This window comes from Nyctereutes procyonoides, unplaced genomic scaffold, assembly GCF_905146905.1.
Source record: "Nyctereutes procyonoides isolate TBG_1078 unplaced genomic scaffold, NYPRO_anot_genome, whole genome shotgun sequence".
NCBI lineage: Eukaryota > Metazoa > Chordata > Mammalia > Carnivora > Canidae > Nyctereutes > Nyctereutes procyonoides.
Window position 1 is genome coordinate 11,660,097 of NW_026575047.1, and position 27,784 is coordinate 11,687,880.

Sequence of the window (27,784 nt, forward strand, 5' to 3'; positions counted from 1 at the left end):
AGATAATAGATCTGTTTCTCTTCAAAAAATAGGTGGCAGGATGAAAAATAGAGATAGAAAACCTATAATTGAAAGAGAAATAGCAATCAATTCTCATGTTATCACATATGGAATTTATTTTAGTTCTACTTAAAAAACATAGAACAAATTATTACATATATGACACAATTGGACATGTGAACACGGACTGGAAATTTGATGATATTAAGGAATTATTGTTAATTATTAAAGAGTGATAATGGTGTTGTGGTTTGGTTAAAATAGTGCATATTTTATAGATACTAGTAGTAAAATATGGATGAAATGAAGTATCTGAGAGTTGCTTCCAGTCGTTGCGAGTAAGAGAAGTGTACAGAAGAGAGATTAGGGCAGGCGTGCTCTTGAGATGACACTTGTAGGGACTGGCCAGTGTATGCATGGGAGCATATTATACAATTTTGTTGTAAATTGTATAATAACTTTACAATGTTTGAAATTATCCATAGTAAAACAAGTTTGAGAATATTAGGGTTTTAGTTTCATCTTAAATTGACTTGACTTAATAAATTTAAAAGGGACAACACTTTAATGAAACACAGGGTAGTTTGAAAGTAGCCAGGTATTTGATAAAATAAAGTAAAGGTGGTTCGGGAAAAATAAAGGCAATATATTTCACTACTGGTTTCTTTACAAAGGAAAAATAAACTATGGCAAGTTGATCTTAGACCACGTTACAAAATTTTTGGAACCTAAAATACTAAAAATACTAAGAGAACTTTCTTAACGATGCTCAATAGAAGAGACTTAAAGACATTTTAATAAACTTCATAGTGTTATACTACAAAAAAATGGAATATCTGTTTTGTGCTTGTTCAGCAGCAGATAAAAAAAATGGCCCTAATTTTACTAAATGAAAAGTCATAGTGGGCAGATAAATGATGAATAAATAATTGCAAGACAATGAATAAGTACAGTAATAGGGCTGTGTATAGAATATAGAAGAATGATCAATGCAGCTTGAGTATTAATATAGACATCAAAGAAAATATTACATGTTTTTGCTATATTATACGTGCAGCTTTTGCTCGTGGTGATTTAAACCGTAAACTAAGGAGACATTGTTGGCAGACTTTTAGAAATAAAAACTTTAGAGTAAAATTTGCCACTGACCAGTATTTATAGGGATATCCTTTAAAACACACAAAATAAAAATCACTGCAAAGAGAGCTATAATTTATATGCCAAATGTGTCCGATTTTCATTTAATGCAATTCATACTCATTTAATTTGAAGAATTCTGAAGCTGAGGTGATAGAAAAAAATGTCCTACACACTTAACATACTTTCATTTTAATTGCATGCTCAACATAAATACTCAGACTACCACATGATTTATAATGCACTTTGTTTTATGTGTCTGCTAAAACATAGAATTGCATTAGATTTCACCATTTGTTATTTTTCTTAATCATTGTGTAGTCAATATTGACTGCTGAAAATCAAATGTTTTGAACACTTAGCCCTAAATACATGATCAACTCTATTCCTGTACATTTGAGAATCTTCTAAAAGAGTTAATCTGTTTTGATGCACATTAATGGAGTTCAAGTCACTAGTTTATCTTAATGGTTTTTCAAGGTCAGAGGGAAAAAGGAATCGATAATCTGATAGATTTCTTGGAAAAATGGCATGCGCAACATATTTATGTAGAAGTGCATGGTACAAACACTCTTTTCAAAATCATATCATTTCTAAGGATAGATTTAAAACCTTATATTTACCTTATTTAATAAATGACTATCAATATTATGTCAGTAATAGCCCCTAAAAGAGGCAACATTTTTTTTTACAATTATTGTAGCAAGCCAGTTAGGTGGAAGCCTCCATGTTACTCATCACACTGAAGCAACATGGATAGAAAGTTCCTCAAGATTAGGCATAGGCTCACAGTGGCTGCTCCACAAATGCCTGATGAAAAATGAAAGCTCTCTTTGTGTCCATACTTGGTACATCCTCTGCCTGCATTTTTTTTTAAATCACTTTCTCTAGTTCTGTTTAAATGAGAGAGAGGCCTATAATTACCAACTGTCATTTTGGATCCTCTATTAACCCCTCTCTAGTTATTACAATCGTTAATTGGGTTGCTAAGTTAGTTTAATCTCATGATATAGTAAACAATTTATCTCCATCTTACCAGGGCTAGGAGAACACATTGATTACATTTTGGAGGCATGATGACCGTTTTGAGCCACTCAGGAAACAGGAGCAGGCTCTTTACTAAATGGACTGAGAGTGTTGCTTGCTTTTCTCTGAAAGGATCTGGATTCTGGTGCTGTAATTTCAGTCTTTCATTTGTCAATATGCATTGTGGCGTAGAAATATTAAGCCTGCTTTTGACCTAAGCCAGAAAGCCATTTACTGCAGATAACTATGTGGAATAATTTATATAATTAGAACACCGAGTTACATGTGGATTAAGTGAATGATTGGTTAGGCCCTTGGCATCTGTAGACTTTCTCTCCCCCATAATGAAGAAAGGATGACTCCCTGTGAGTGAAAGCACCACAGTGTCTGATCCAAATCCACTGTTTTTTAAACTTTAACTGAGTAAAACAACTGCAGCAGCAACAAACTTTACAAAGGAGGAAAGATGACCAAAGGTCACTTACTGATTAATATGAAAGTCTTAACTACTTACATGTAACCAGCTGGTGGACTGTGTACCTGCCTCTCCCCCTTCCAGTTTATAGTCGCAAATTTTTATTAAGAATTAAACTGCACTTTCCAGTTTCCTGCACATAAATCACTTCAGAAAAACTCTGGGGGTGATTTTATTATTTTGTACCTATGTGAACTCTCAGACCTTCAGTCAATTTGTTCAGGGGAAAATTTTCCCAAGAATTTACATGGACTGACTTGCCCTTTACATGGAATTACATTGGGAAAAGAGAGAGGTTCTATTAAACAAGTGTGAATGTTGAAGAAGTTAATGGCTTTTTATTTGGTATTACCCTAAAACATCTTATTAGGCAAAATACAGAAATTATTAACTGTTGGTTGTAAAAAGGACTAATGTGGAAAGGCAGGCTCCCTGAACTGCATATTGATGCAGTGTACCTGAAAAGAGAAGAAAATTCAGAAGAGTGATCCCATATCCAGCTATTCCCCAATTAATTGAGAAGGTATTAAAACTTATTGGAATGTTTCACAGTGAATTAGAAACCAAATCAAATAATGCTTACAGAGAAAAATAGTCACTCTAAGCAGAATTCTGAAGTGGAGCTTTTTTTATGCAATAAATTGTACTGCATAGATTTGTGGAGAATTGAATATTTTAAGAAATTATATATTGAAGTATATATTCATCAGTAATTTTTTTCTGATGAATTTAAACAGTGAATCAGTGGTAAATGAAGAATCTATTTTGTGAGATGAATAATCACATCCTAGTATGTTATTCAGATGTTTTTTTCTTCATATTGAATATGCGTGTAGGAAATGAAATAACACAGAACTTGTCTGTTTGTTTGTTTGTTTATTTATTTAGTGATTGTATCCTGTTTCCCAAATGGAGGAAACATATATGATAGGCTCTTTCATAGATTAGGACACAGAACAAATGTCAGTTAAACAGTATTACTGACCTCTCCCACCGATTTGCTATTTTTTTTTTACCTCAACCATTTCTTTTTGCCATGATTTAAAAAAACAAAAACACACATTTCTTCCCACAAATAATCACTCTGTGCCATTTGGTTGCTTCCTACTCATCAAATCTGACTATTCAATTGAAGTGTGATTATCATTGTTTAAAATGTTATATGTGTAGAGTCATTTTTCCGAATACATGTTATATGTTATTTATAGAAAATTATATTTTATTACATTCTGGATGTTGTTTTTAAAAATATTTATTTATTTATTTATTTATTTATTTATTTATTTATTTATTTATTTAAAGAGAAAGAGCATGTGCAAGTCGGGGGAAGAGAGAGAGAGACAGAGAGAGAGAGAGAGAGAAAATTTCAAGCAGACTCTGCGCTCAGCATGGAGCCGGAAGCTGGGTTTGATCTCATGACCCTGAGATTATGACCTGAGCCCAAATCCAGGGTCAGACACTTAATCAACTGAGCCACCCAGCACTCCACATTCTGTATGTTCTATGTCACATCCTATATAGTCCTAAAATTGAAAGTTTCAGCTAGATTGTTTTCCATGACAAAAGGAATAGACAATACTTTTGTCTAAAAAATAATTTTATATTTTCCTAGCTGCTATTGTTGCTGTTTTCCAAAGTATGTGATAATTTAATAAATACGTTCCCACCCCCCCAAAAAAATCTAACCTAAATTAAGCATGTAGGAATTGGCATTTATTTGTCCTGATGGGTGTGTGTGTGTGTGTGTGTGTGTGTGTTTATATGTATATATTTGGAGTGATATTTATATATACACACACATATATTAAAGTTACTTGAGTCACTATTAAATTTCAAAGTACTACCAAATATCAGCATTCAGGAGATTGCAATGGAGGTAGCAATATCTATCTTCCAAATTCTTGACTCACTTAAGGCTACTTCCATTTTTGGATTTAAAGTTAGCAGTTTAGCACATACTCAGGTTTGCAGATATGTGAGCTAATACCCTGCAGAAATGTGATTTGCTGTATGTGTGATCTGGAAGGTTCATCTCCTGGAGATAAGGCTCATTTAGCTGAGTATGAATATCTAGCAAAGAAATGCTACCATGCTTCCAGAAATGATAATCCCATTTGTGGATTAAAACCATAGGTGAATTTCATTTGCAATAAAATGTCCTATTTATTCCACTAATTGGTCCTCCATGTATTATTTCTCATTGCAGAGAAAGAGGCAAAATTAACTTCCATATGAAAAATGGACTCTACTGCTTACATATACCTGCTTTTGTCACCATGGCTGAATGTACTAGATTAAGTGTCCAGGAAGTGGTAAATTTTAGGTCATTGTAACTAAAGATTTGGGTAATAAATATGGTAGAAGAGGGCCACTGATGGCTAAAGCCAGTCATATTCCTCTATGTGACAGTGAAAGGTACTGAGCAGACATCTGTATGCTCCCTGGGAGAATTGGATCTAGAGTCTTTGAGTCTTTTTTTTTTTAATTTTTATTTATTTATGATAGTCACACAGAGAGAGAGAGAGGCAGAGACACAGGCAGAGGGAGAAGCAGGCTCCATGCACCAGGAGCCTGACGTGGGATTCGATCCCGAGTCTCCAGGATCGCGCCCTGGGCCAAAAGCAGGCGCCAAACTGCTGCGCCACCCAGGGATCCCGAATCTTTGAGTCTTGATAATGAATTATTAACTGCCTGGGCTATTTTATTTTGTTTTAAAGAAATTATTCCTTCAGGAAAATGAGCCTCAACATTCTAAAGTATCATTCCAGCAGAAGTGCAGGATGTTTGAAGTTTACTTTGCAGCCAGTTTACCCAGGCTTTGGAATGCCCTCAAAGCAGAAAACAGCACCCGGGAGTTAACTCCTACCTCGAAGAACAATTCTGCTATATTAAAGTCTTATCAAGTGTGGAGTTGTCAGGAGAAAATCTTCGCAATGTCTGTGGCAAAGGAGGCACCAGTGAATAATATTTATCAGTCTCCCTGAAATTTCAACTTCCCAGAGAAACTTAATTGATTAGAATGTGATATTAGTGAGGTCAAGGCCATGACCTAGAGACCAGTTGCCTTTGGGAAAAGAAGATCCTGTGTTTTAAGGGTATAATCTTATTATTTAATCCAGGTATATGATCCGCTAATGTGGGCATTGGTCACTAGCAATATTTGATGAAAAAGTACAGATTTTTTTTTATATGGACCACATAACTGCTGCCAGATTAGAGACCAGCTCCAAAGGTGGAATGATCCAGAACCTATCCTTGCATTTTGACCCTGCCCCTTTCAGCTTCAATTTTAGAAGATTATCCAACCTCTCTGAAACTCAGATTCATCCTCTAAAATGGAGGTAATAATTCATATGCCATATGGTTCTTGTGAGAAATAAACGAAGTGACATATGTAAAACTTCTAGCATTATACTTAGCAAGTTTGTAGGTGCTAAATAAATTATACTTATTTTTATTATATTGTTATTTTATTTTTATCATAGTATTATGTCATGCATCAATTTTGTCTTCTTATACTAAGGGGTGATATATATCCTCTCTACTGAATTTTAAATCAATATATATTTTTAAGTTTAAACAGATTTTCAATATGAACATGAACATTTCAGCAAAAACAATGAGTATTAACTCTGTGCCAATGGTGGTGGAGGATACAAAAGAAGACAAATCTTTTTTGGAGAATCTTTTAGTCTATTCAGGAGGACATATATTACATAATCAGGTGTATGTTTCACTATTTTACTGTACCTTCTTTTGCATTGATCTGTAGTATCCATAACATGATCTCAGCTATGGAGAGCAATAGAAATACTTATGCACCCTCTGTAAAGTAATCAGAAAATGCAAGTGTTATTTTAAATATCAGTATAGTGCTTTGAAATAGATTGGCTGTAAGAACACAGGATGCATTTCCAAGGTGTGGTATAGTATATCTGGATTTCACAATAGTGTCCATCTCAACCAGTTTCCCACCTACTTTCACATTGCGAATGTGATCTTTCCCTAGTTATTATGCTTCCAAGAGGAGGCAAACAGCACTTCCTTTTTTAGATAGCCACTGGCAAAAATTTGAGGAAGTCATTTTCTGTCCTGCTACCTTGCAGACCACCCCAGGGTGTGGAAAATACAATCCCCACTCCACTCACAAAAAAAAAAAAAAAAAAAAAAGAAGGAAGGAAGGAAGGAAGGAAGGAAGGAAGGAAGGAAGGAAGGAAGGAAGAAAAAAAGAAAGAAAGAAAGATGTAAGAAAACTGATACTAGTCGCCCTAAGGACTGGCTTTGGCACCTCATTAGATGTCACTTTACTCAGATTGAGTTTATATGACAAACACATCTAAATGACAGAGTGAAACTGAGCACATGAAGGGAGATGGGCAATGAAGATGCCTGCTTTGTGCAATGAATATATCATGAATTCAAAACCCTATAAGGCTTTATTTTTGCCATAAGGGACCCGACGTGGAACTCTGGCTCAGTGTGAAAGGTATTCAAAGGGTCCCATCCAATCTTGTAAGCAAGAATGCTTTATAATCCATAAGTGATAAGGGATTGCAAGGGTTATTATTTCTTTCCGAACTCCATGACATAACTCTAAATATCCTAATGACATTTTTCGCCTTTCACTATATCATAAAAAATTTCTGGCTAAATCCGATTATATTTGCATTTTAGACTGCAAATTTGATATGTCTAGAGAGCATTTAATTTACAATTTAGTTATATGGGTTTGAACAAGCACTAAATTCCTACTGTGAAATTGGAAACTAAACAAAAAATAAAACACTGTTTGTTGAAATTTTTATTTATTCCAATGCAGCTTAATTGCGTTTGTTGATTTGGACAGCTATTCCAATGCTGACCTCTCAGTGTGCTTATTTCTATAAATGTTTTTTTTTCCTCTTGGGCTTTAAAACACACCATGATAATAAAAATAACAAAATTCCATTTTTATAAATGTTATGAATTATCTTGTACTTTGAATGTGTAGTACAAATGTTATCACTGGAACAAAGAATGATTTTTTGTCAAGTCGTACAGATGAATGATTTAGATAGCAATTTAACAAATCAGGTATAGCAAAATCACACTAATTCAGACTAATTGTGTGGAAAATTTTAATGAAGAAGTGAAAAATTTGATAAAGAAGTTTTAAATAAAGTTTTATTTCTTCAAAATATTTACTAGATCTTGTAGTAATAGATAATTAGGTGTCATTATACTGAATTTGGATCCTTTAAAGCAAACGTGAATTATTGCAGTTTACACATATCTTTGACCCTACACGGACAGTGGCATGCTTTTGAACAGTAGGCAAACACTTCCCACTTCTGCTCTCTACCAGTCCTTTTGTTTGCGCCACTAAATTGCCTTACAAACTCCTTTTTAATAGATATTGCAAATATTTAAAATGCTAGAAGATATGAGGTTGAAAAATCAGTTTTCTCACTTGTTACTTCATTCAACAATATTTTTTGGTACAACGTACTAAATCATGACCATGATTTAATAACTTTAAATATTTTCTCTATGCCAAATTTTGTGGCGATTTTGAGGTGATTCTAAAGAACTCCCAGTGTAAAATGTTTCTTCAGCTACATAATGATCTCCTTTAATTATTCATATAAAATAACTGCTTAATCTAAATGTTTTAATAAGACCATTCAAAGTTATTTGATTTAGGTATTAGTTGGGTATATTTCTATCGATTACAGACTTTCAATAGACGGATAAACCCCTATTTTCCTAAATTCCTTAACAGAAGCTATGTGAGTTCATAATTTTGTTCTTGATGATAGAGAGTGTATATAATCAGGCAAGCTAAACTGATTAAAACACATATTAGCTGTTTGTCCCTCTAAAGTCATAAATATCAATATTGTACACAAATACAATGGATTGTATTTACTTTTCTGTAGTGATATGTGAATGGTAGCAAAATTGCTTGTAGTTTTATTTGAGAAATTGTTTCAAATTTTAGCCAATTAGTTCAATATATGTGCTTCTCTGGCAGTAATAGGAAATGTCTTTACAACTTGTGGTACAATCACCTCTCCAGCCCTATAATCCTCTCCTTTACATGATACTACTCCAGAGTACACTGGAAATGCTCTTTCTTTCCCCCAAAGGTACATTTGTAGTTGAACTTTAATAAGAAAATGGAGAAGTTAAGTTTCCCAATTTGTGGTGAGATAAATATACATTAAAAGTACAGTTTGGTCAAATTGGTTTAACATGTTTTTATTTGCTACCCATAGAAGTAGCCTCCAGGGAAACTCTGCATGATGTAAATCATAAATTGCATTTGAGAAGATTTTGGTTTTGCTTTTGTTTTGTTTAATGTATTATCGAGATCTGTGAAAGAATTTAAAAACTAGTGGATTCTGAAAAGGGTTGTACACTATATCCAGGACTTCTCTCTGGGGCTCAGTTTATTCATCTGTTAAAGATGGTGCAAGGTATGGGGTTGAGTTAGGTCTAAGGTTGGCTCCAGTTCTGTTTTATGGTAGAGGAGAAGCATATATGAACAGGAAGATGGAAGGCTTCAGGCAAAGGTGAAATCACCTTTGAAATCAGCTTAAACTGAATGCAGTTTTTGACTCTATAGGTCACAGTATTTCTAGAAATCAGAATCACCTGAGACGCTTATAAAATGCACATTCTTGACTCCTACCCCAGGACTGTTAAATGTCTAATTTGAGACGGAGCTGGGGCTGAAATCTCCATTTTTAACAAATGCCACTTTTTCTTACACTGTAGTAAAGACCCAGTAATGGGGGCAGCCCAGGTGGCACAGTGGTTTAGCGCCGCCTTCAGCCTGGAGCCTGATCCTGGAGACCCGGGATCGAGTCCTAAGTCAGGCTCCCTGTATGGAGCCTGCTTCTCCCTGTGCCTCTCTCTCTCTCTCTCTCTCTCTCTCTCTCCCTCTCTCATGAGTAAATAAATAAAATCTAAAAAAAAAAGACCCAGAAATGGGTCATACAGTTAATTTAGTGGATCTTAACCAGTATTTTTAAATTAGAGAATGGAATGAGCTGGAATATGGCTATATACGTACACACACACACACACACACACACATATATACTTATGTATATATATCTATTTATGTACATATTATATATATATATATATATATATATATATATATCTCAAAGTGCACTGCATGAAGTAAAGGAAAATAGGGATTGGCGCCTGCCTTTGGCCCAGGGCGCGATCCTGGAGACCCCGGGATCGAATCCCACGTCGGGCTTCCGGTGCATGGAGCCTGCTTCTCCCTCTGCCTGCATCTCTGCCTCTCTCTCTCTCTCTGTGACTATCATAAAAAAAAAAAGAAGTAAAGGAAAATATCATATGATACTTTCCTCTGTGTGTGTGTGTGTGTGTGTGTGTGTATACAGGATAAGAATGTGAAATGTATTTCTTACTATTGGTAATGATCAAAAAACAAAAACAAAAAAAATTTGAAAGCCACTACTCCAGGGTTTACTTACTCTATAGATTTTGAAAATGGCTATCTAAAACCATGCAAATTCTCAGACATTCCTCCCTTACCCACTTTGAATATAGCCAAATTCACTTTATTAAAGAGAAGTCTTTGAGACATTACAGCATGCCAGGTTTTACAGTATAAAAAGTATTTTTACTTTGACTTTCCTGGCATGTGTATTTTGTACAGATGTAAAATTTTTTTATTGTTTTTGTTTAAATAATCACTCCTTGCTTAATTCCCCATGCCTTTGTGATCCTCAGTTCCTTAGATGACAATATGTAGGTCCTTCTTGTAAAGCAAATCCCATCTGATCCTGCCCTATGTGAGGTAGGATCTCTCTCATCTGCCATTGCTTTCAGTTAGGCCTTTCAGCCTGTAGGAAGCAATAGTGTGTCCTCCAGGACAAGGCTCAGTCATCAGGTCATTTCCAAGAGGTTCTGTTTTGGACTTGCCTCTGCTGTTGACTACATCCTTTGATGTCTGTCTCCCTAACTTTCTCCAGAATCTTTCTAGACTAAAACCCATTTGGCTATGCTACTGTACCCTGCTGTATTTCATCAACTCCTCACCACATACATTTGTATGTCTGTGTGTTGGCAAGGAGGGGGTTGAGGGAGCAGTAAATGACTGCAGTTCTTTGTATCGGTTTTTGCCATAACTAAATTTCCTGGCAATGGGTGGCCCTGACTGCCTCTTTTGCTCGCTGTTAGGAGCATCTCAGTGTTAGCCGTAATAACGATGATGTTGATAACAACTGTAATACTGATAAAACAAATAATGGGATGAATGTTTTACATGATTTTTATGAGTGATTCTCAAAAATTGGTGTGTGTCACAATCATCTAGGTTTTTGTTTGGTTGGTTATTTACCCAAATGACCAGATTCTCTGGTTGTGGGGCAGCAGGTTTTGAGTACTGAACAATTTCCTAAGAGATTGCCATGCACACAAAGAGTAGAACTCACTAGATTGCCTAACTTAAATCTCTTGGGTATCCTCTGGTATAAGTATTCCCAGGTTTCTCCCACACTGGGAGTTAGGAACCAGACTCAGGGGAATTAAGGATCTTGCTTTATATCATAGAGCTTATGAATGGTAAAGCCAGTGTGAGCAAAGTATAGAGATCTAAGAAACACTTCCGAATTGCTGTTGAAATGAGAAGGTTTAGGTATCAACTCCCGTTCCAGTGCTATTTTCAGTTGAACAAAGAATAGGTGAAATAATTATGATTTGAGGAGTTCCATCTACCTCCTCAAATTCTCCCAACCCTAATATACACAATTCTTGAAATATATACCACTAATGAAAGATTTTTCTTCAGGCATAAGTATTTTAATTAGATTAAGACACTGTTATCTGAGGGGAACAACACACTATCTATAAGGCAATATAAATATTCTGGTTATTATTTCCATAGATATTCACAAATTAGTGCATGGAAATCTTGGAAATCACAGAACAGAGATTTGTCCTAGATTATTGATGCAGTATATCAGCAGAATGACTTAAGCTACATGAGAGAAAAAGAAAGTGAAAAAAAATGGCATAAGAAATGCTGAAAGAAGGAAAAAGCGGTAAAGACATGGTTTTAGGAAGACTTCATAATGCTGCCTAGTGATGGCTTCATGTCTCAGGATTTCCTAGTGCTAAAGAAAGAATTAATATATAATCATATGGAAATAAAGTCATGGATAGCAATATACATTTGAAACATGATGATGAAAAACAGAGCTATCACCAGTCATACAAGACTAATTGGTAATTGAGGAGCAAAATAAGTCTTATATATCTCATGATAAGTGTTAGAAAACTTCATAAAGATGAATTTCCCTGTGTCTCTAATGGCATATTGGTCATTCCCATACTAACTAATAAATAAAACTCTATTAGTCAATTTTTTTCTGCATAAAACCACAAGTATGGCTGATTTTAATTACAAATTACTTTCTCTAAAATATAATATAGCTTTAAAGAAAATAACACCCAAGCCATTTTTCTCCAAAGCTGCCAAAGTGAATGATAAATAACTCATTTTAAGTTTTTCTATAATCATTTGCAAAATGTAGGTTATCTGCCTCCAAAAAGATTGAGATATTTTACGATAAAACATGTAATGAGATTATTAAAATAGAATGAGCACCTCAGAAACCACATAGAGTGAATAAGAAAATATACCTATCCTACTTAGGCTTATAAATATATGGTAACTGAGTACTGAGATTCCTGGCAGCCAAAGCAGATGGAAAGTAGGATGATTTCCCATTATATTTTAGGATCAGAGTGAATTGTCAACCCTGCTGACATAGATACCGAGCTCTATCACAAAATAATTTTGGGATGTAGTTCAAGCATAAATTCTTTAAATTTCCCAGAGAATTCAAATATGCAGCAAGAGAAGGGGACAGTTGTCCTGAGTAGGGCAAGGAAGGGAAGGAGTTTATTGTACTTAAAAAAAAAATAGACTTAATCTGACATGGTGAAAGGTGAAGTATGTATCTTTTGCTTTAGAAGTGGCTTAAAAGCAATGATGAACTACAGAGGATGTCCAGTGGGGTTCAAATCTGAATGTCTAATTATTGAGCCTAAGGAACCTGTGAAAAACCAAGATCAGAAGTGGCTGAAATAATTGATTTTATTCTGTTGAGGATTTATTTTTTGTGTAGTCCAGGTTTACTTTTAAATTAGCTCATCTGGGGACACCTGGGTGGCTCAGCGGTTGAGCATCTGCCTTCAGCTCAGGGCGTAATCCCACAGTCCTGGGATCGAGTCCCACGTCAGGCTCCTGCATGGAGCCTGCTTCTCCCTCTGCCTGTGTCTCTGCCTCTCTCTCTCTGTGTGTGTCTCTCATGAATAAGTAAATAAAATCTTTTAAAAAAAATAGCTTGTCTGCGCTAGATTATGTTTAGTTATACCAGTGCTCTGGTCAATATATGCAGAAGTCTCATTGTCTGTTTATTAACTTCTCCGGATTCCATCAAGGCCAAACTATTGCTTGGTGAGTAAGAAACAATCTGTGGATCACTTAGCACCTGTGCGACTAGGAGCAAGTTACTTCCAGGGGCATTGGTTTCCTCATTTATTCCACAGTGCTATTGTGACAATTAAATAAGCTTTTAATGGGCACATAGTAAGCAATTAATGAGTGTTAGAGAATATCACTATGCATCTTTTTAAAGATTTGTTTATTTTAGAGAGACAGTGTGTGTGTGTGTGTGTGTGTGTGTGTGTGTGTGTTCACTTGAGAGAGCAGGTTGAGGAGGGGTAGGGGGCAAGGAAGAGAGAGAATCTTCAAGCAGACTCCCCCACTGAGTATGGAGCCTGACACAGGGCTTGATCCCATGATGCATGAGATCATGACCTTAGCTGAAACCATGAATCAGAGGCTCAACTGACTGAGGCCACCCAGGTGCCTCAGCTCCCATCACTATGCATTTTAAGTACACTTACTTTATCAACTAAATCATTAAGGAGGCTTTGCCTTCTTTCAATTTATTGAAGAAAATGACTGCTACCAATTACTGATTACCCCCTAGAAGGGTTTCTCTTTCTATTGATCAATTGCAATGTGTAAGTCTCTTGCTCAGTTGTGTTTTACTTCAGGGTTCTCTGTCAAACTGGGCAAAGATAACACATGCCATCCTTAGTGAATTCACAGTCTTCCCATATAAGTAGTGGTCATTAAAAAACTGAAACAAGAGAGAAAGAGAGGTGCCAAAACTGTATTGCTTCTCCCCGGATATGGGTTAACTTAATTACATAGCTCATTATTGCTATTTCTTAATACATAGAATGCATATCATGAGATCCAAGGAGCAGAAGCATTGGTGAGTTGAACACTTTAATATACCATAATGTATTTTACAAACTGTGGGTGCCTCAAATGTAATCATTTTGGCGCTTCTAAAGTGAAAATTAAGAAATCATTGAAGCAATGTGTACAAAATGGCAATGTATATAAACCTCTGTGAGAGGAAAAGAGTCAGAGATTTGAAAAAATCGTAAGGTTAAAAAAAAGCAATAAAAACATTTTAATTTTGATATAGCTCAACAAGTACCTCCCAAATATGAAATGTAAAAATGCTTAGAAAGTCAAACAGTAGTAGTAATAAAATATGATTGGGCTATAACATTATTGTCTTGTGAACTTGCTGGTGTTTCTCTCATACTTAAAAATGCTCCTTATCCCTAAGACTAAGAATTAAGTCATATTTTCTCAAGAAAGCAGTAAATGAAATAAGTTGTTTTTGTGGCATGTAACATTAAAATTATATATGGTGAATATTGGACAATCTAGGTTACATTCTCAAATTATGCCTAAAAATTAAATTCCTGCTAGTGTCTCTGAAAACCTGTCATACTACATAAGAATTACTTTTGAAGCTTTCTGTTAGGGTCAGGTTGTGAGTATCTTCATTTCCCCTAAGGAATCATGAAATGCCAACATGCTAACTTATTACTTATTTGGTGAATTCATTTCTTTCCTTTCCTCTGAAAAGCTTAAGTTGTTATACAAAGAATTCAACCTCCTAAAAAGTTTCTTTAATATACAAACACAAAACAAAGAGGAAATAAGAAAGAAGATAGCAGACAAGAGGCAACGTCTACAAATATGGTAACTGCAATTTGGCACCAATTAGGATTTATTAACTCTTCCCTTGTAGATTAAGGTGATTTCTTGAAAATCAAGATGTCCATTATCAGGTTTATTTTCTCATGTTAGTATGGTGGGAAGCATTTATTTCTTCCAAGTTCATGGATTTCTTCAGTGCCTCTATCTGCTCCTAAATCTTTGGCCTATTCACAATTTTGGGCTCATTCACCATTATCCTTTATGAGCACACTCTATGGCACAAAATCTATTACATGTAGGAGATGAAATTGGATCTTCATTGCATCTTTAAAATAGATCATCCTTTGAAGTGGTTTTCCCCCAAATGTCTAAGTGGACAGGGAGTTAGTCTGCTTCATTTTTTGATTTGTTGGTTTGGTATTGGTATTTTCACTGTAATCAAAGAATGACAAATGTGAAAATAGGGTTAAGATAATTTTATCATGTTTACCCTTACTGAGCCCTCTCAACATAAAATATGCAACACAGTGTATTTGAGTGTTTTATAAAATAAGTATAATTATTAGAATGACATGCTAATTCTCAGTGGTCCTCTAGGTGGGGTGATCCAGGAATAGAACACCGATGTACATTTGACTTATGAGTCTAACCTCTTTCATAAACGTAAACCCGAGGCCCTGATGCTTCACTTCTACTCCCTACTCCCCCCCCCCCACCATATGTCAGGGTCATGGTTAACTCTCTAAGTTTCCTATTGCTGCTGTGACAAATAGCCTAAAAATTAGTGGCTTGAAACTGTGCTAATTTGTTATCTTATAGCTTTTCAGGTCAGAGATCAAAAATGGTTCTCCTTGGGCTAGAAATCAGGGTGTTGGTAGGTAGTGTTTATTCTGGAGACACTGAAAATCAATCTTTTCCCTTCTTTGCTTTAATAATAGCTTCTAGAGGCCACCTGTATGACTTGGCCTGTAGCCCCTTCCTCTCTCTTCAGAGCTGTCAAAGTAGAGGACAGTTCCCCACTGAATTGTTGATCTCCTTTTCTGCCTTTCCTGTCTATGTTTTAAGAATCCTTGAGATTACATTGGGCCCACCAGGTAATCCAATATAATCTCCTAATTTTAAAGTCAGTTGATTAGCAACCTTAATTCTATCTACAATTTTAAATACCCCTTTCCACATCAGGTCACCTCTTCACAGGTTCCGGGGATTAGGGCCCATTAGGGTCTATTTCTTTGCCCACCACACCCACTTCCACTGATTTTTCTGTAATCATTTGACTTGTACTGAGGAATAAAAATTACCATATACTGGCCATTGAATACTTTTTTTTTTCCTTGTGGACACAGGTGGTTTTGCTTTTTTAACAAAGTGCAGATAAATCAAGATAAAACAAGTAAGCTGGCAGGAACAGCAGAGAAAATGGGTTTACCCAGGTAGCAGAAAGTTCACCTGTGGAGCAGACTATTCTGGCTCAAGCGTCAGGTCTCAACTCAGTTTAATAATTAAATGTTTAAGTAACATTTCAGAGCCTTACTCCATTTGTCTGTCTTGTTTCCTGTCAGACTTTCTAATCCATCCAGACCAAGGAAAACTACGTTAGGACCCAAAACTTCATTCTGTAGAAAAGGAAAAAGTAAATGTTGTTAAATGTATAGAGTTTCCCAACCCGATTTGCCAGGTGCAGTTTGGATGAAATGTCTAAGATGGAAAAGAAAAAAGGAGACAAGAATCCGGAGCATCTGTTTGAGGGCATCAGAAAATGCACAATTCATTTTCCTTCACTTCAGCCCAGGAAACTGAAGCCGGGTGCTCAGAACTGAGTCGGGTGCTCGTGAGGCAGGCTTCTATCTGCGCTTCTAAGCATCTGTGTATTTTAGGAGGTAGCTTTTGAAAGGCTATTTTTCATTTTTGTTATTGTTGTCTATTTGTTCATTTTATGGTGTTTTAGTAGGTGGAAACCTGGGCGGTTTTCCTGCAGTTCCACTTGGTTCTTCAGCCTTGCTCCCTTGAACTGCTACAGACTAACTCCAGCTGCGTAGTCTAAGACATAGGTTTATCGACCTCATTCAGCTGCTTCTGGAACTCCATGGGTGTGTAGAGTAGTCATGCAAAGCAACTGAGCGGCATGTGAGCTGAGCTTTTGATGATTATCACAATAGCAAAGGAAAAGGAAATGAAAAAGAAAAAAAAGAAACCTTTTTTTCTTGTATTCTGAGTGCTTTTGCGTGATTAATCTACACTTACCCAACTGAGCTTAATGCCTGAAATTTGCAGCATGTAGATTTTTCAGCACAGTGGTAGGCACAAAGCAAGTGCTTAATAAGTCTTTGTTGGATTGAATGTCATTGTGAAGACAGTGTTTTTCTCATTAGTTGCTTGTCAATATTCTCTTTTCCTAACTAGGACTCCCTCTGATTTCCTGCTTCTCTGTGAGTGTAAACATAGGAACTTACAAGGGTCTAGGTAGGGTCTCAAATGAAGTGGGAGGTGTAATCCAATCAGGGCCCAGCATGCCTTCACCATCCTATTTCGTACCAACCTTGCTAACCTCTGCCATCTGAATCATACATTTGAGAGATGAGCGAGATCTCTCAGCCTTTAGCACATGGTAGGAATGCAACATTTTTTTTAAGATGTATTTATTTGTTTTATAGAGAGGAAGTGAGAGAGAGAATGTGCACCCAACCAACAAGAGGAGGGTCAGGGGGAGAGGTAAAGGGACAGAAGCAGACTCCTCACTGAGCCCAGAGCCCCACCTGGGGCTCAATCTCAGGACCCTGAGATCATGCCCTGAGCCACAATCAAGAGTTGGACTCTCAAATGACTGAGCCACTGAGGCGCCCTGGAACTCATCATTTTCATGTGGTTCAGTGAAGAAGTGGTTTCAGAGGATAGGGAAGAATTAGGCCAAAACATATGTCATGGAGCTGACATTTCAAATGAATGTTTCTACTTTTCACAAAAATGGTAAGCCTGAGGGAACCAAACCATCTTTGTAGCTTTTCATTAAGGTAATTGACTAAAATGTTTGATTATTATGCGTATTTTTGTACATGATCTTTATTCGATGAGTAAATGCGTTTCAATATGCATTAGTATTTGCCTGCAGTGTTCTAAGGAATTCCTTAATGGGTGAGCAGAGTCTGTTTTAAAATCACTGATTTCAGCCATTAATTCACTGATCCAATACACCTATCTTCTTACAGTTTCTGAGAATTAAAGAACTGGAAAAGATATTAAATATCATCTGTGGTACTTCTTCATTTGAAGGTTGAAGATGCTAAAGCTGAAAGATGAGTCTTTTCCCGAGATTTCACACTATCAGAGCCAGTACTTGAATCCAGTTCTCCTGATTCCCCAGTTCAGTTATTTCCAAAAAGGACAAGAAATATCAAAGTGTGTTCATAAATGACAATCAAATATAAACTGTTTTCAAGGCACTGTCATTGAAACAGAGGTATAATGGGTAAACAGTGTTCATGAAGCCTTTACACACTAGTTGAAAACTCTACAATGACGTTTACAAATGTTTCTACAACAGCAAAGTTGTATTTTTTACATTTAATGTTTTACATTTTTAGATGGTTGAAAAAAATTTTAAAAGGAACATTTCGCAGAGTGGGAAATTATATGAAATTCAAATTTCCATTTCCATAAGTAAAGTATTATTGGAACACGGCCATCTGCATTAATGCATATATCTTCAGTGGCTCTTTTTGCACTACAACAGCAGAGTTGGGTAGCTGTGGCAGAGACCTATGACCTACAAAGCCTAAAATATTTACTTTCTGGCCCTTTACAGAAAAAAGTTTGTTAATTCTGGGCTAAGTATAATAGAAGGCAGCAAACAGAGCAAAAGATCGGTCAAGCAAGTGTGTCTGCAGTATGGGGGACCCACAATTTGTGTTTTAGAGCAAAATATCTATTTTCAGAGTTTTAGAAAAAGAAGGTTTGCATACATTTACTAAGAATTTTAGGCTCTGGCTCTTCTGTTTGCTGATGTTTTTCATTATGGTGGGGGGGGCGGATAGGAGACCCATTTATATTTTAAGGCTAGAGTAGGTCTTGCAATAAATACCCAAATTCATTATTTTTTCTCATTCCCCAAATCAGAATACAATAAGACCCACATAAGGATAGCATGAGGAGAAGTGACAGCATAAGTAAAATAAATAGCACTGTTCTAGTACATTGTGGCTGATGTTTGGGTACAATTTGATAACCTTTGTTTTGTTTTTTTTTGTGTGTGTGTGACATTAAATATTATGTAATCTACTGGACTAAGAACTACCAAGTATCATCTGCATTTTTAGTTTCCTGTGGAACAAATATACACAATAATGTCCAACATGAAATTGCATGCAGTCAAAAGAAATAAATACAGTTAGTGGCCTTCTCTTTCCCCAAATGAGTGTCTTAATTAACCAGTCCAAACGTTTCAACATGTTTCTTTTTAATATCCTTTCATCTGCTATTGACTTGAAAGAAAGGAAAACTGTTTGAAGTATGGAAAAATGTGGAGATGTGAGCAAAAGAAGATGCCCTAAAAAGTTTAAAAGACCCGATCAAAGTTTGTTTGAAGGTCCTGCCAGACATGCTCCATCTTAAGTGCTTTGGAATCCTAGATATGTTTGCACGGTAGCCACTGACGTCAGTTGAAAATGTTTGCAGATTAATCAACTACCTGTGCCCGTGCAAAAGAAGAGCTCACAGTCTTAGATAGGTCCTCTTTAAAAAGAAAATGTAGTGTTTCTCGTGAATGCTGCAATGTTCTGCTGCATGACTGTTTCAGGGCTTTATGACTGACAAAGAGAGTCATTAGAAGTCTGTTTGATGGACGTAACTAAGTGAATTGGAAAAAATAAAAAAGCCTTTTCAGCCCATTCAGAAATAATTGATGTGACGGAGACAGCTGTATGTGAGTTCCAGATAAGGAGGCGATTTATGAAGAAGCTATTGAAGCTAAAAAGGAAGGTGCAGATTTAAAGTTCTCAATAAAGTTGTCTGTAAGACACAGAACAGTATTCAACAATGAAAGACATTTAACCTGAAGTTCTTTGCACTGGCATCTCTCTGTAGGGTCCTTTCCTCTTGCAAATAAAATCCCCACAAACGTGGTGTCACTAGGTTATAAGAAATGAACTGCAAGGGGAAAGTTTCTGCACTCTTAGCCCAATGCTGTGTTTTCCCTTTTACTGTAAGTAGAGTCTATGATGGGATTATCCTGAAGCTCACCTTCTGATCAAAGAAAACAGTCAGTTTTTATTGTGTGGGTTGTAACTTGGAAGATTTTGCAGGTAGAAGGCAAAGAGTTTCAAATATGTCTGATTGTGGGACGTAATATATGCTTTTTTTTTCTGGCGTGGTAGTCACCGTTTTAATCAATCTAACAAGAATGAATAAAAACAGGGTACCTGGGTGGCTCAGTGTGAGCATCTGCCTTTGGTACAGGTCGTGATCCCGGGCTCTCATCGGGAGCCTGCTTCTCCCTCTGCATGTATCCCTCTCGCTGTGTCTCTCATGAATAAGTAAATAAAATCTTTAAAACAATGAATAAAAATAAAAGTTTTGTTATTGCCCATATATTTGTGAATATGCATGTGGTCTCTATTGCTTTTCTTAGAAACTATCAATGGACTTCCTCATGAAGATTTTTTTAAAAAAATAGGCTGCACCTAGTGATATCATATATATTTGGCAATGATTATATTCTGAAAACAGAATGGCATATTCATTAGTTTCAAAATTAATTTTCTCCAAGTTTCAGGTTATAAGTAGTGCATGTTCTTATGTCAATACTTTCAAAAAGATGTGATTTTATAGGTCTTTAAAATTAAACAGAAAATAATGATCCTGCAAGATAAAATAAAAATGAGGCAATTATACTTATGGTAAAATTTGACATATGCTTTCTAGATAATTTTTTTTTCTTTTAGAAAATTGCTTCAGTCCTCTCTCTTATGAATGTGACATGTATTGACTTGACCTCCTTGGAACCCTCTGAATACGAGCAGGATGAAATCTGGTGGTAGTTCATATTTGAAATAGAAAGTGTGATAGCATCTTGTGTGACCTGTAAACCTGTTAGACTGCCTAGATTTAAGTTTACTGTTTGGTAATTTGCACTATCAATTAAAGAGATGCAATTTTATAAAAAAGAATAGTGAACCAAACCCTCACCACATTTTCCCTTCGTGAATCCTTTACTCATAATGTCATTAGATAATAAGCCTTATTCTATAACTAAGATATAGTCTAGCTCCCTTCCTCATCCAGCAGGCTATCTTTCTCCTAATCCTAAATGTACTGATCTATCAGTTTTTGCCTCTGTTCACATGTTCCGGGGAAAAAAAGTATCAAAAATCTTAGTGAGCAAATGCATTGATTGAATATGCTGCATTGTGTGCTCCACAGCACCCAACTTAAATACTTATTTGCTGTGTTCGTCTTTTCCAGTCTGTGAGATTAATTTCATATAGAAATGTTCACTGCACTCATCCATCTCTTAAAACAGAAGCTCAGGAGCATTTCCAATGAATAGGGGAGAGAAGAAAAGGGGCACCCATCTTGGGCTCTCCTCAGCAGACAAATAGAAGATAGAAGACTCCCCATCAACACTTCTGCCTATTTCCCATGTGACCTCCAAATTTTCAGAAAATAAGATGAATACAATTATACAAGAATGGAGAGTGCTTATTCTAAGTCTGTAGGACTTTTTTTTTTTAATTTTTATTTATTTACGATAGTCACACAGAGACAGAGCTAGAGAGAGAGGCAGAGACATAGGCAGAGGGAGAAGCAGGCTCCATGCACCGGGAGCCCGACGTGGGATTCGATCCCGGGTCTCCAGGATCACGCCCTGGGCCAAAGGCAGGCGCCAAACCGCTGCGCCACCCAGGGATCCCTGTAGGACTTTTTTTTTTAATATTTTATTTATTTATTCATGAGAGACACACAGAGAGAGGCAGAGACACAGGCAGAGGGAGAAGCAGGCTCCATGAGGGAAGCCCGATATGAGACTCGATCCCAGGACTCCAGGATCACGCTCTGCAGGTGCTCAACCGCTGAGCCACCCAGGCATCCCTAAGTCTGTAGGAATTCATTTATTTATTTATTTATTTATTTATTTATTTATTTATTGGACTTTTTAAAAAAATAAATTTATTTTTTATTGGTGTTCAATTTGTCAACATACAGAAGCCAATTCGAATGTACTTCTGTACGCTGGAGATTAGGATGACAATGAAGATACATTTAATGCCCCAGGAATTGTATATTATTTGAAGCTACCTTTGAATATATTTGTAACAACCTCTAAAATATCTGAGAAGTCCCTATAGTGGGGTGTGTCTCCAAGTGAAACTCTCCTCTGTTTCATAATGGGGACAAAACACTGTTGATAAATGACATTCCAAAATAAGTGACTGTAGAGATAGTCATGCCCAACAGATGATTAGATTCAAATGCTTTTTGAAAAATTGACGTCACTGTATGCACATATTTGCTTTACAAATAACTTGCATGTAGAACTATCAAAGCACCGCATTAACAGATTTAGGTCTGAAATTTCATACGAATTTAAAAAATTCCATTTAGAAACTTTGTGAATTACTGAGCCAGCTCTATATTAAAAACAACAATGATGACAACAAAAACCACAAACATAAGAAAAAAAAAAACATAATGGGACGTATCGCTCTAGTTATATAGCTGTGGCCTGAGGTATGATACCTTTTATAGTATATGTCTTTGAGGGAGCTTAAGGCTCTTTTTATAAACTATCTCATTATTTCTCAGAGACTTTAAGTTAGTGAGGGGCAAGTATTATTAGCTCCATTTTACAGACCTTGAGCCTACGGCATAAGAACCAAAGGTCAGCTAACTTCTCTGAGGTCAACCGAGAGTAAATCTAGAGGGTGGTTTGGAATAAAATCCTTTCCTTTTTCTATTATTTCTAACAAACCATTTTTTTCTCATTACACACACACACACACACACACACACCATGCATGCAATTACTCAACGTTTTACTATTTACCTTACCTTTATAATTTTATTTTTAATTTCTCTCTTAATTCTTACTTATCTTCTCTGATTTCATTCATTCCCAGTGCACCTTATGTTATGAGGCTTTTTGCTTGTGTCTTCAAATATTTGTCTTAAAGCAGATGTTTTCAGTAATAATGAAGAAAGATACAAATAAGCATAAATAAATAGAACTCTTTATGCAAGTCTTTCTTTTAACTGCAATCCTACTTCTCTCTTATGTCACGCTTTAAAAATTAGTAGTCTGAAAAAAAATAGTAGTCTGTCCCCACTTGTTCCATTTCCCCCTAAATTGACAAATTGATCTTTTACATTCTTTACTGTTATCTCATAGAAGTATTCTCCAGATTTTAGAGACTAAGATTAAAGACGATGACCCTCCAATGGATGAATCACCTCTGTGCTGTCCTATGACAACTTCTGGTGGAACCAGCATTTGACTACAGTTTCTAAGTTTACTACTTTCACCTAAATATCACCCTCTTTTCTATTTTTATATCAGAACATTTCTCATAATTTCTTATATACTTTCCTTTGTCAATCTATTAGTACAAATTATGTATTTCTGTCTTCCTTTTGCTCTTTCCTCTTGGGTTAATGAAGACTGATTCTAAAAGATTTGAGAATCATTGAAGTAGAATCAAGGAAAGCATGTGACCCAGCTTTCTGTCCCTTTCTTTGTATATGTATATATAAAGAATATGTTCATATATATATTAACCCATTGCTATGTCTTGAAGTGATATGTCTGAATGACCATTGGAGTTCTTTCCTAGATTCAGCATTGTTATTTAAAGCTCATTGTTCAATGGTATTTACTGAGTATCTTCTTTGGGCAGAACAATGTGGTTTTAGGAAAACTATCACAGCCTTGTTTCTGAGGTGAGACTGAAGAAATCCAGATAATATGCTGGGAGTGATAAATAGGAAAAAAATTAAAAATATATGCACGTAAGATAAAGCATAGTAAACACAAACTGATTTCTATACTTCCTTATCTATGTATGAAACATCGTACTATTGTAAAGAAATGTGAGAATTATAAGTCAAATAACCGTAATGTTTCTAGAATTTATCGCCAGTAAATTTGGGACCATGATGTGTATATTATTTGCACCTCCAATTCAGTGAAACATTATAAAGAAGAGAATATGCTTTAAATATTTTCCTTTTACGATGATTCAGTGGTTTTAGAAGTTTGATTTTGAACTAGAATAAGTGATAGGATTTTATAAAGACTGTACATGCCAAATAAGTACATGGAGGGTAAGGTACTGAGTTAGAAATCCCAAAAGTGGACATTATCCCTGACCAGTCTTCTGAAACAAAATAAAAGGAAGATTTGCAGAAGCATGTATTTTTCTCTAGCAACACCAGTTTATAAATTTGGGGGAGATTCCATAAATCTTCTTAGCTTTCCCTTTAATAGCCTACCTGTGTAGATTATCCTTAACACTTTAAGAAACAGACTGGTCCCAGTTATGACTAGTAATTTGTACCATTAGTATTCAAGTTATAAAAATGCACTATTTTAGCTTTCTCACTATTTTCTGGCAACATTAGTTTTATGCCTCATATTAATAAGAACCAATCTGAGTTATAGATTTAAAAAATACATATGGCATTTTCGAATCATCCAAGTGTTTTTAATGGATATAATTATCACCAAGAAAAATCTCAGACACATATTGCGGAATCTTTTTGTATTTTTCCCCCAAATACTACGTATGTAGCACGATCAATGCATGACATTGGTTCCCTTAGTGAGTCTAAAGTTTTAAATTTATTTAATTTATTCTGTAGCTGCAATAATCTGTAAATTCCATACATAGTAAATCTTCAGTGCAGCCAACTTCAGTATCACAGCAATTTGTGAAACCCAACTGGTTAAGAATAGGCAACAGTTTGAAGATAGAACTTAAAGACAGTACGTTATATAACTTTTTGTTTTTGAATATTAACAGTCATAGTAAATGCATACAAGTATGCTTTTTGGTTTATTTTCTACTCCCTGGTGAAAGAAACTTTTATCTGTTATTTTAATACCACCCTTTCAATTTCAAGGTCAAGGGGTAATATTTTTCATATGAATAAAGTAAGAAATATATTCCTGTTTCCTAGCTCTGCATCTACATTCCTATTTATCAGTTGTACCTTTAATAGCTTAAGTCAACTGTAAGGACATTCATTTGAACACCATTATCGCATACAGACAAACTTTTTAAAGATCAAGTCTTTAAAAAATGAATTCTTAACAAAGATGACATCCATATTTACTGCCTCCTGAAATCAGTGACACTTGTTTTAGAGAGTCTATTTGAAGCGAAGACTACAGGATAGAAAATGGTTGAATATGTGGTACTAACATTGGCTTCAATGGGTGTTTGAGTGGAAATTGCTGTTTTCTTATCTCTGTCTCAGAGGGGGAATTTTTGGGTTTTTTCCATGCTGAAATCACAGTTCCAGGCCTTGCCACAGATAATGCAGTTAACTGCCTCGCTTTCAGCATCCTCTAAGCATTTGGTATTGTATTAGTCGTCAGTAGTCCTTGATACTGTATGTAATTGATGTGTTTTTTTGATAAGATCGTTTACAGTCTTATATTTTAGTGACATTCAGAATCTTTTCTTTTGCAGCCATTTCGTAGAGTGACGTTTTCTGTTGTGAGTCAGCCTCAGGACCCACATCAGGGGTCACTGCAGAGTTGCTATGACAGCGGGCTGGAGGAGTCAGAGACACCAAGCAGTAAGAGCTCATCAGGGCCAAGGCTGGGTGCCCTTCCACTCCCAGAGGACAACTATGAGAGGACCACGCCGGATGGCAGTGTTGGTGAGGCAGAGCATATGGAAAATGGTAGGGGCAAACACAGCATCCACACACAGAATCACGCTAGCAGCCATCAGGAGTAGACTCGCGAGGGTCCGTCTAAAACCCAAGTAAAACAGCTGACACTAAAACAATTCCATCTAAAATAAATAAATAAATAGTTGCTAAAGGACAGAAATGCCAACTAAAGGAACATAACCGTAGAGATAAAATTCACCAAACTTGCACCATCATTTTAAAACAGCCTGATCAGAAATAAACACATTGCCCAATAAATCAGAGTAGTACCTGCTATGAAAAACAAAACAAAACAACAACAACAAAACCCTAAATGAATTCATAATACCTAAACAACAGCAACTGAGAAAGGTCTTGTGTTATTGGTTTCTTCTGTTCATTTTTGTCATGCAACTATTTCTTCCACTGCGATTGTCCAGCCTTAGTGAAAGGGAATGGCAGTAAGCACACCCAGCTCTTTCTTTTCCTAGGTATTTATTAAAACATTTCGAACTTCTCCTTTCGAGTATAGCTGAAATGGAGTCAAACGAGGAGAACAGTGTTATCTTACTCTCCAAAAATATATTGTAAATACCATTATAACTCCCCTCTCATTTAAGTATATGTTGTGATTTTTTTTCCCTCATTTTTGTGCAGGGGGAAGAGAAGAAAGCCAATTTTAGCCTTATGTTCTTATCCTGTTGTGAAATGATTCTCATGAGGACCACAACAATTGGCCTCCTGTACACTTCCTTTTAGGTTATAAAGTTAGACTGCAAACAGTATTTATAAATCTTTTCACATTTGTTTATGATCCCCTAAACAATTAAATGATGTGTTTTTTGGATTTCAGGTTATAAGGAAATGCCTGAGGAGTAGATTTGTGTGAAATAATGGAATGGTAAAGTTCATACTAATTTTATTATTATTATCTCAAGTATAAAAAGAGACTCAGTTGTATAGGAAAGAGAATTGCACACATTTTATCTCTAGTGAAAACTCGAAATGGATTTGTCTTTCACTGTCCTGTCCCTTAAATGAAATAAGACATTCTACCGTTCTGTTATATACAGTTTCTTTAGTGATGGTATGCAAATAGAGCATATTAATGCAGGAAAAGTCTGATTTTTTTTCTTGAAGTTTACCTATGAATATTAAAATCCAACCTTAGAGAGTAATATATTATAAATGACCTGAAGTGAAATTATGGCTAAACTAAATCACGTTAAATAATTATTTTTCCACATTGTTATCTGGGTGAGAGGATGTGATATCAGGGTCTGATGATTGAAATCCCTATTAATTAATAATCCAGAGTTCAAATGGCATTTTGCCCTATGGCTATAAAGGCATGCTTATTTGTGTGTATGGTGGTGTATGCATATGTGGATGGGAGTTTGATGTGGTTTTTAAGAATTAAGTTTTTTAGTATCTATTTAAAAATTTGGAATGAATTGCATTGGTCATGAATATATTTCTAAAGCAAATATGTTTGAAATTCTTTGCCCCAAAGTAAAAGTTAAAATAGTATAATAATATTACACACACACACACACACACACACACACACACATACACACACATACACATACACCCCCCTAGGAAGGCAAGATTGATCTAATTTAAGGACATTCCTATACCTTTTGATGATATAATATGATTTTATTTGTGTTTTTAAAAAGTATTTATCTCACAATAAACAATATAAAGTATAATTAAGGCTTTATTTTTGGTTGTCAGCTATATTAACAGAAAGGACTTTATATCATTGGCATTATAATCACATTTTAATGTTTTTTTTTTGAGTAAGAGGGGATTCAGCACTTTTAAAATAAGTCAGAAATGATGAGTTATAAACATAATTATATATGTCAAATGCATATTGGTTACTTTTTAGGAAAACATACATGATAAACTTAATAGGTGAGCTCATTAGGAAATTAGAAAGTTTACTGAGAAACATTTCCCAAATAAGGCTTTTAGTTATTTTTGATAATCATGTTTTCAGTCTTGTCAACAGTAAAGACTATTATAATAGAACTGATTTTTCTGATTTTGTATGTGACTGACACTTGAAATTCAGTTTTATATAATCATTTGTCATCTGCTAGCTGTGATTCATGTTAGCCCTAATCTATAGGTAATGACAGAAGGGGATGTGATTCACTTTGGGTGATCCAAATGTAGCAATTGACATTTGAATAAGTTTTGTTGGG

General features: G+C 35.6%; 1 protein-coding gene across 5 annotated transcripts in view; it reads left to right on the top strand.

The window, feature by feature from the left end:
* PCDH7 (protocadherin 7) overlaps window positions 1-27,784 on the top strand; it is a 416,850-nt gene that overhangs the window by 169,840 nt on the left and 219,226 nt on the right. For 3 of the 5 annotated variants that reach the window (XM_055326220.1, XM_055326223.1, XM_055326222.1), the window contains exon 2: window positions 25,382-25,598. In XM_055326220.1, the coding sequence (XP_055182195.1) occupies window positions 25,382-25,598 (217 nt within the window). The remainder of the gene's footprint in view (window positions 1-25,381; window positions 25,599-27,784) is intronic. The other 2 variants (XM_055326221.1, XM_055326224.1) reach the window with 1 other exon arrangement.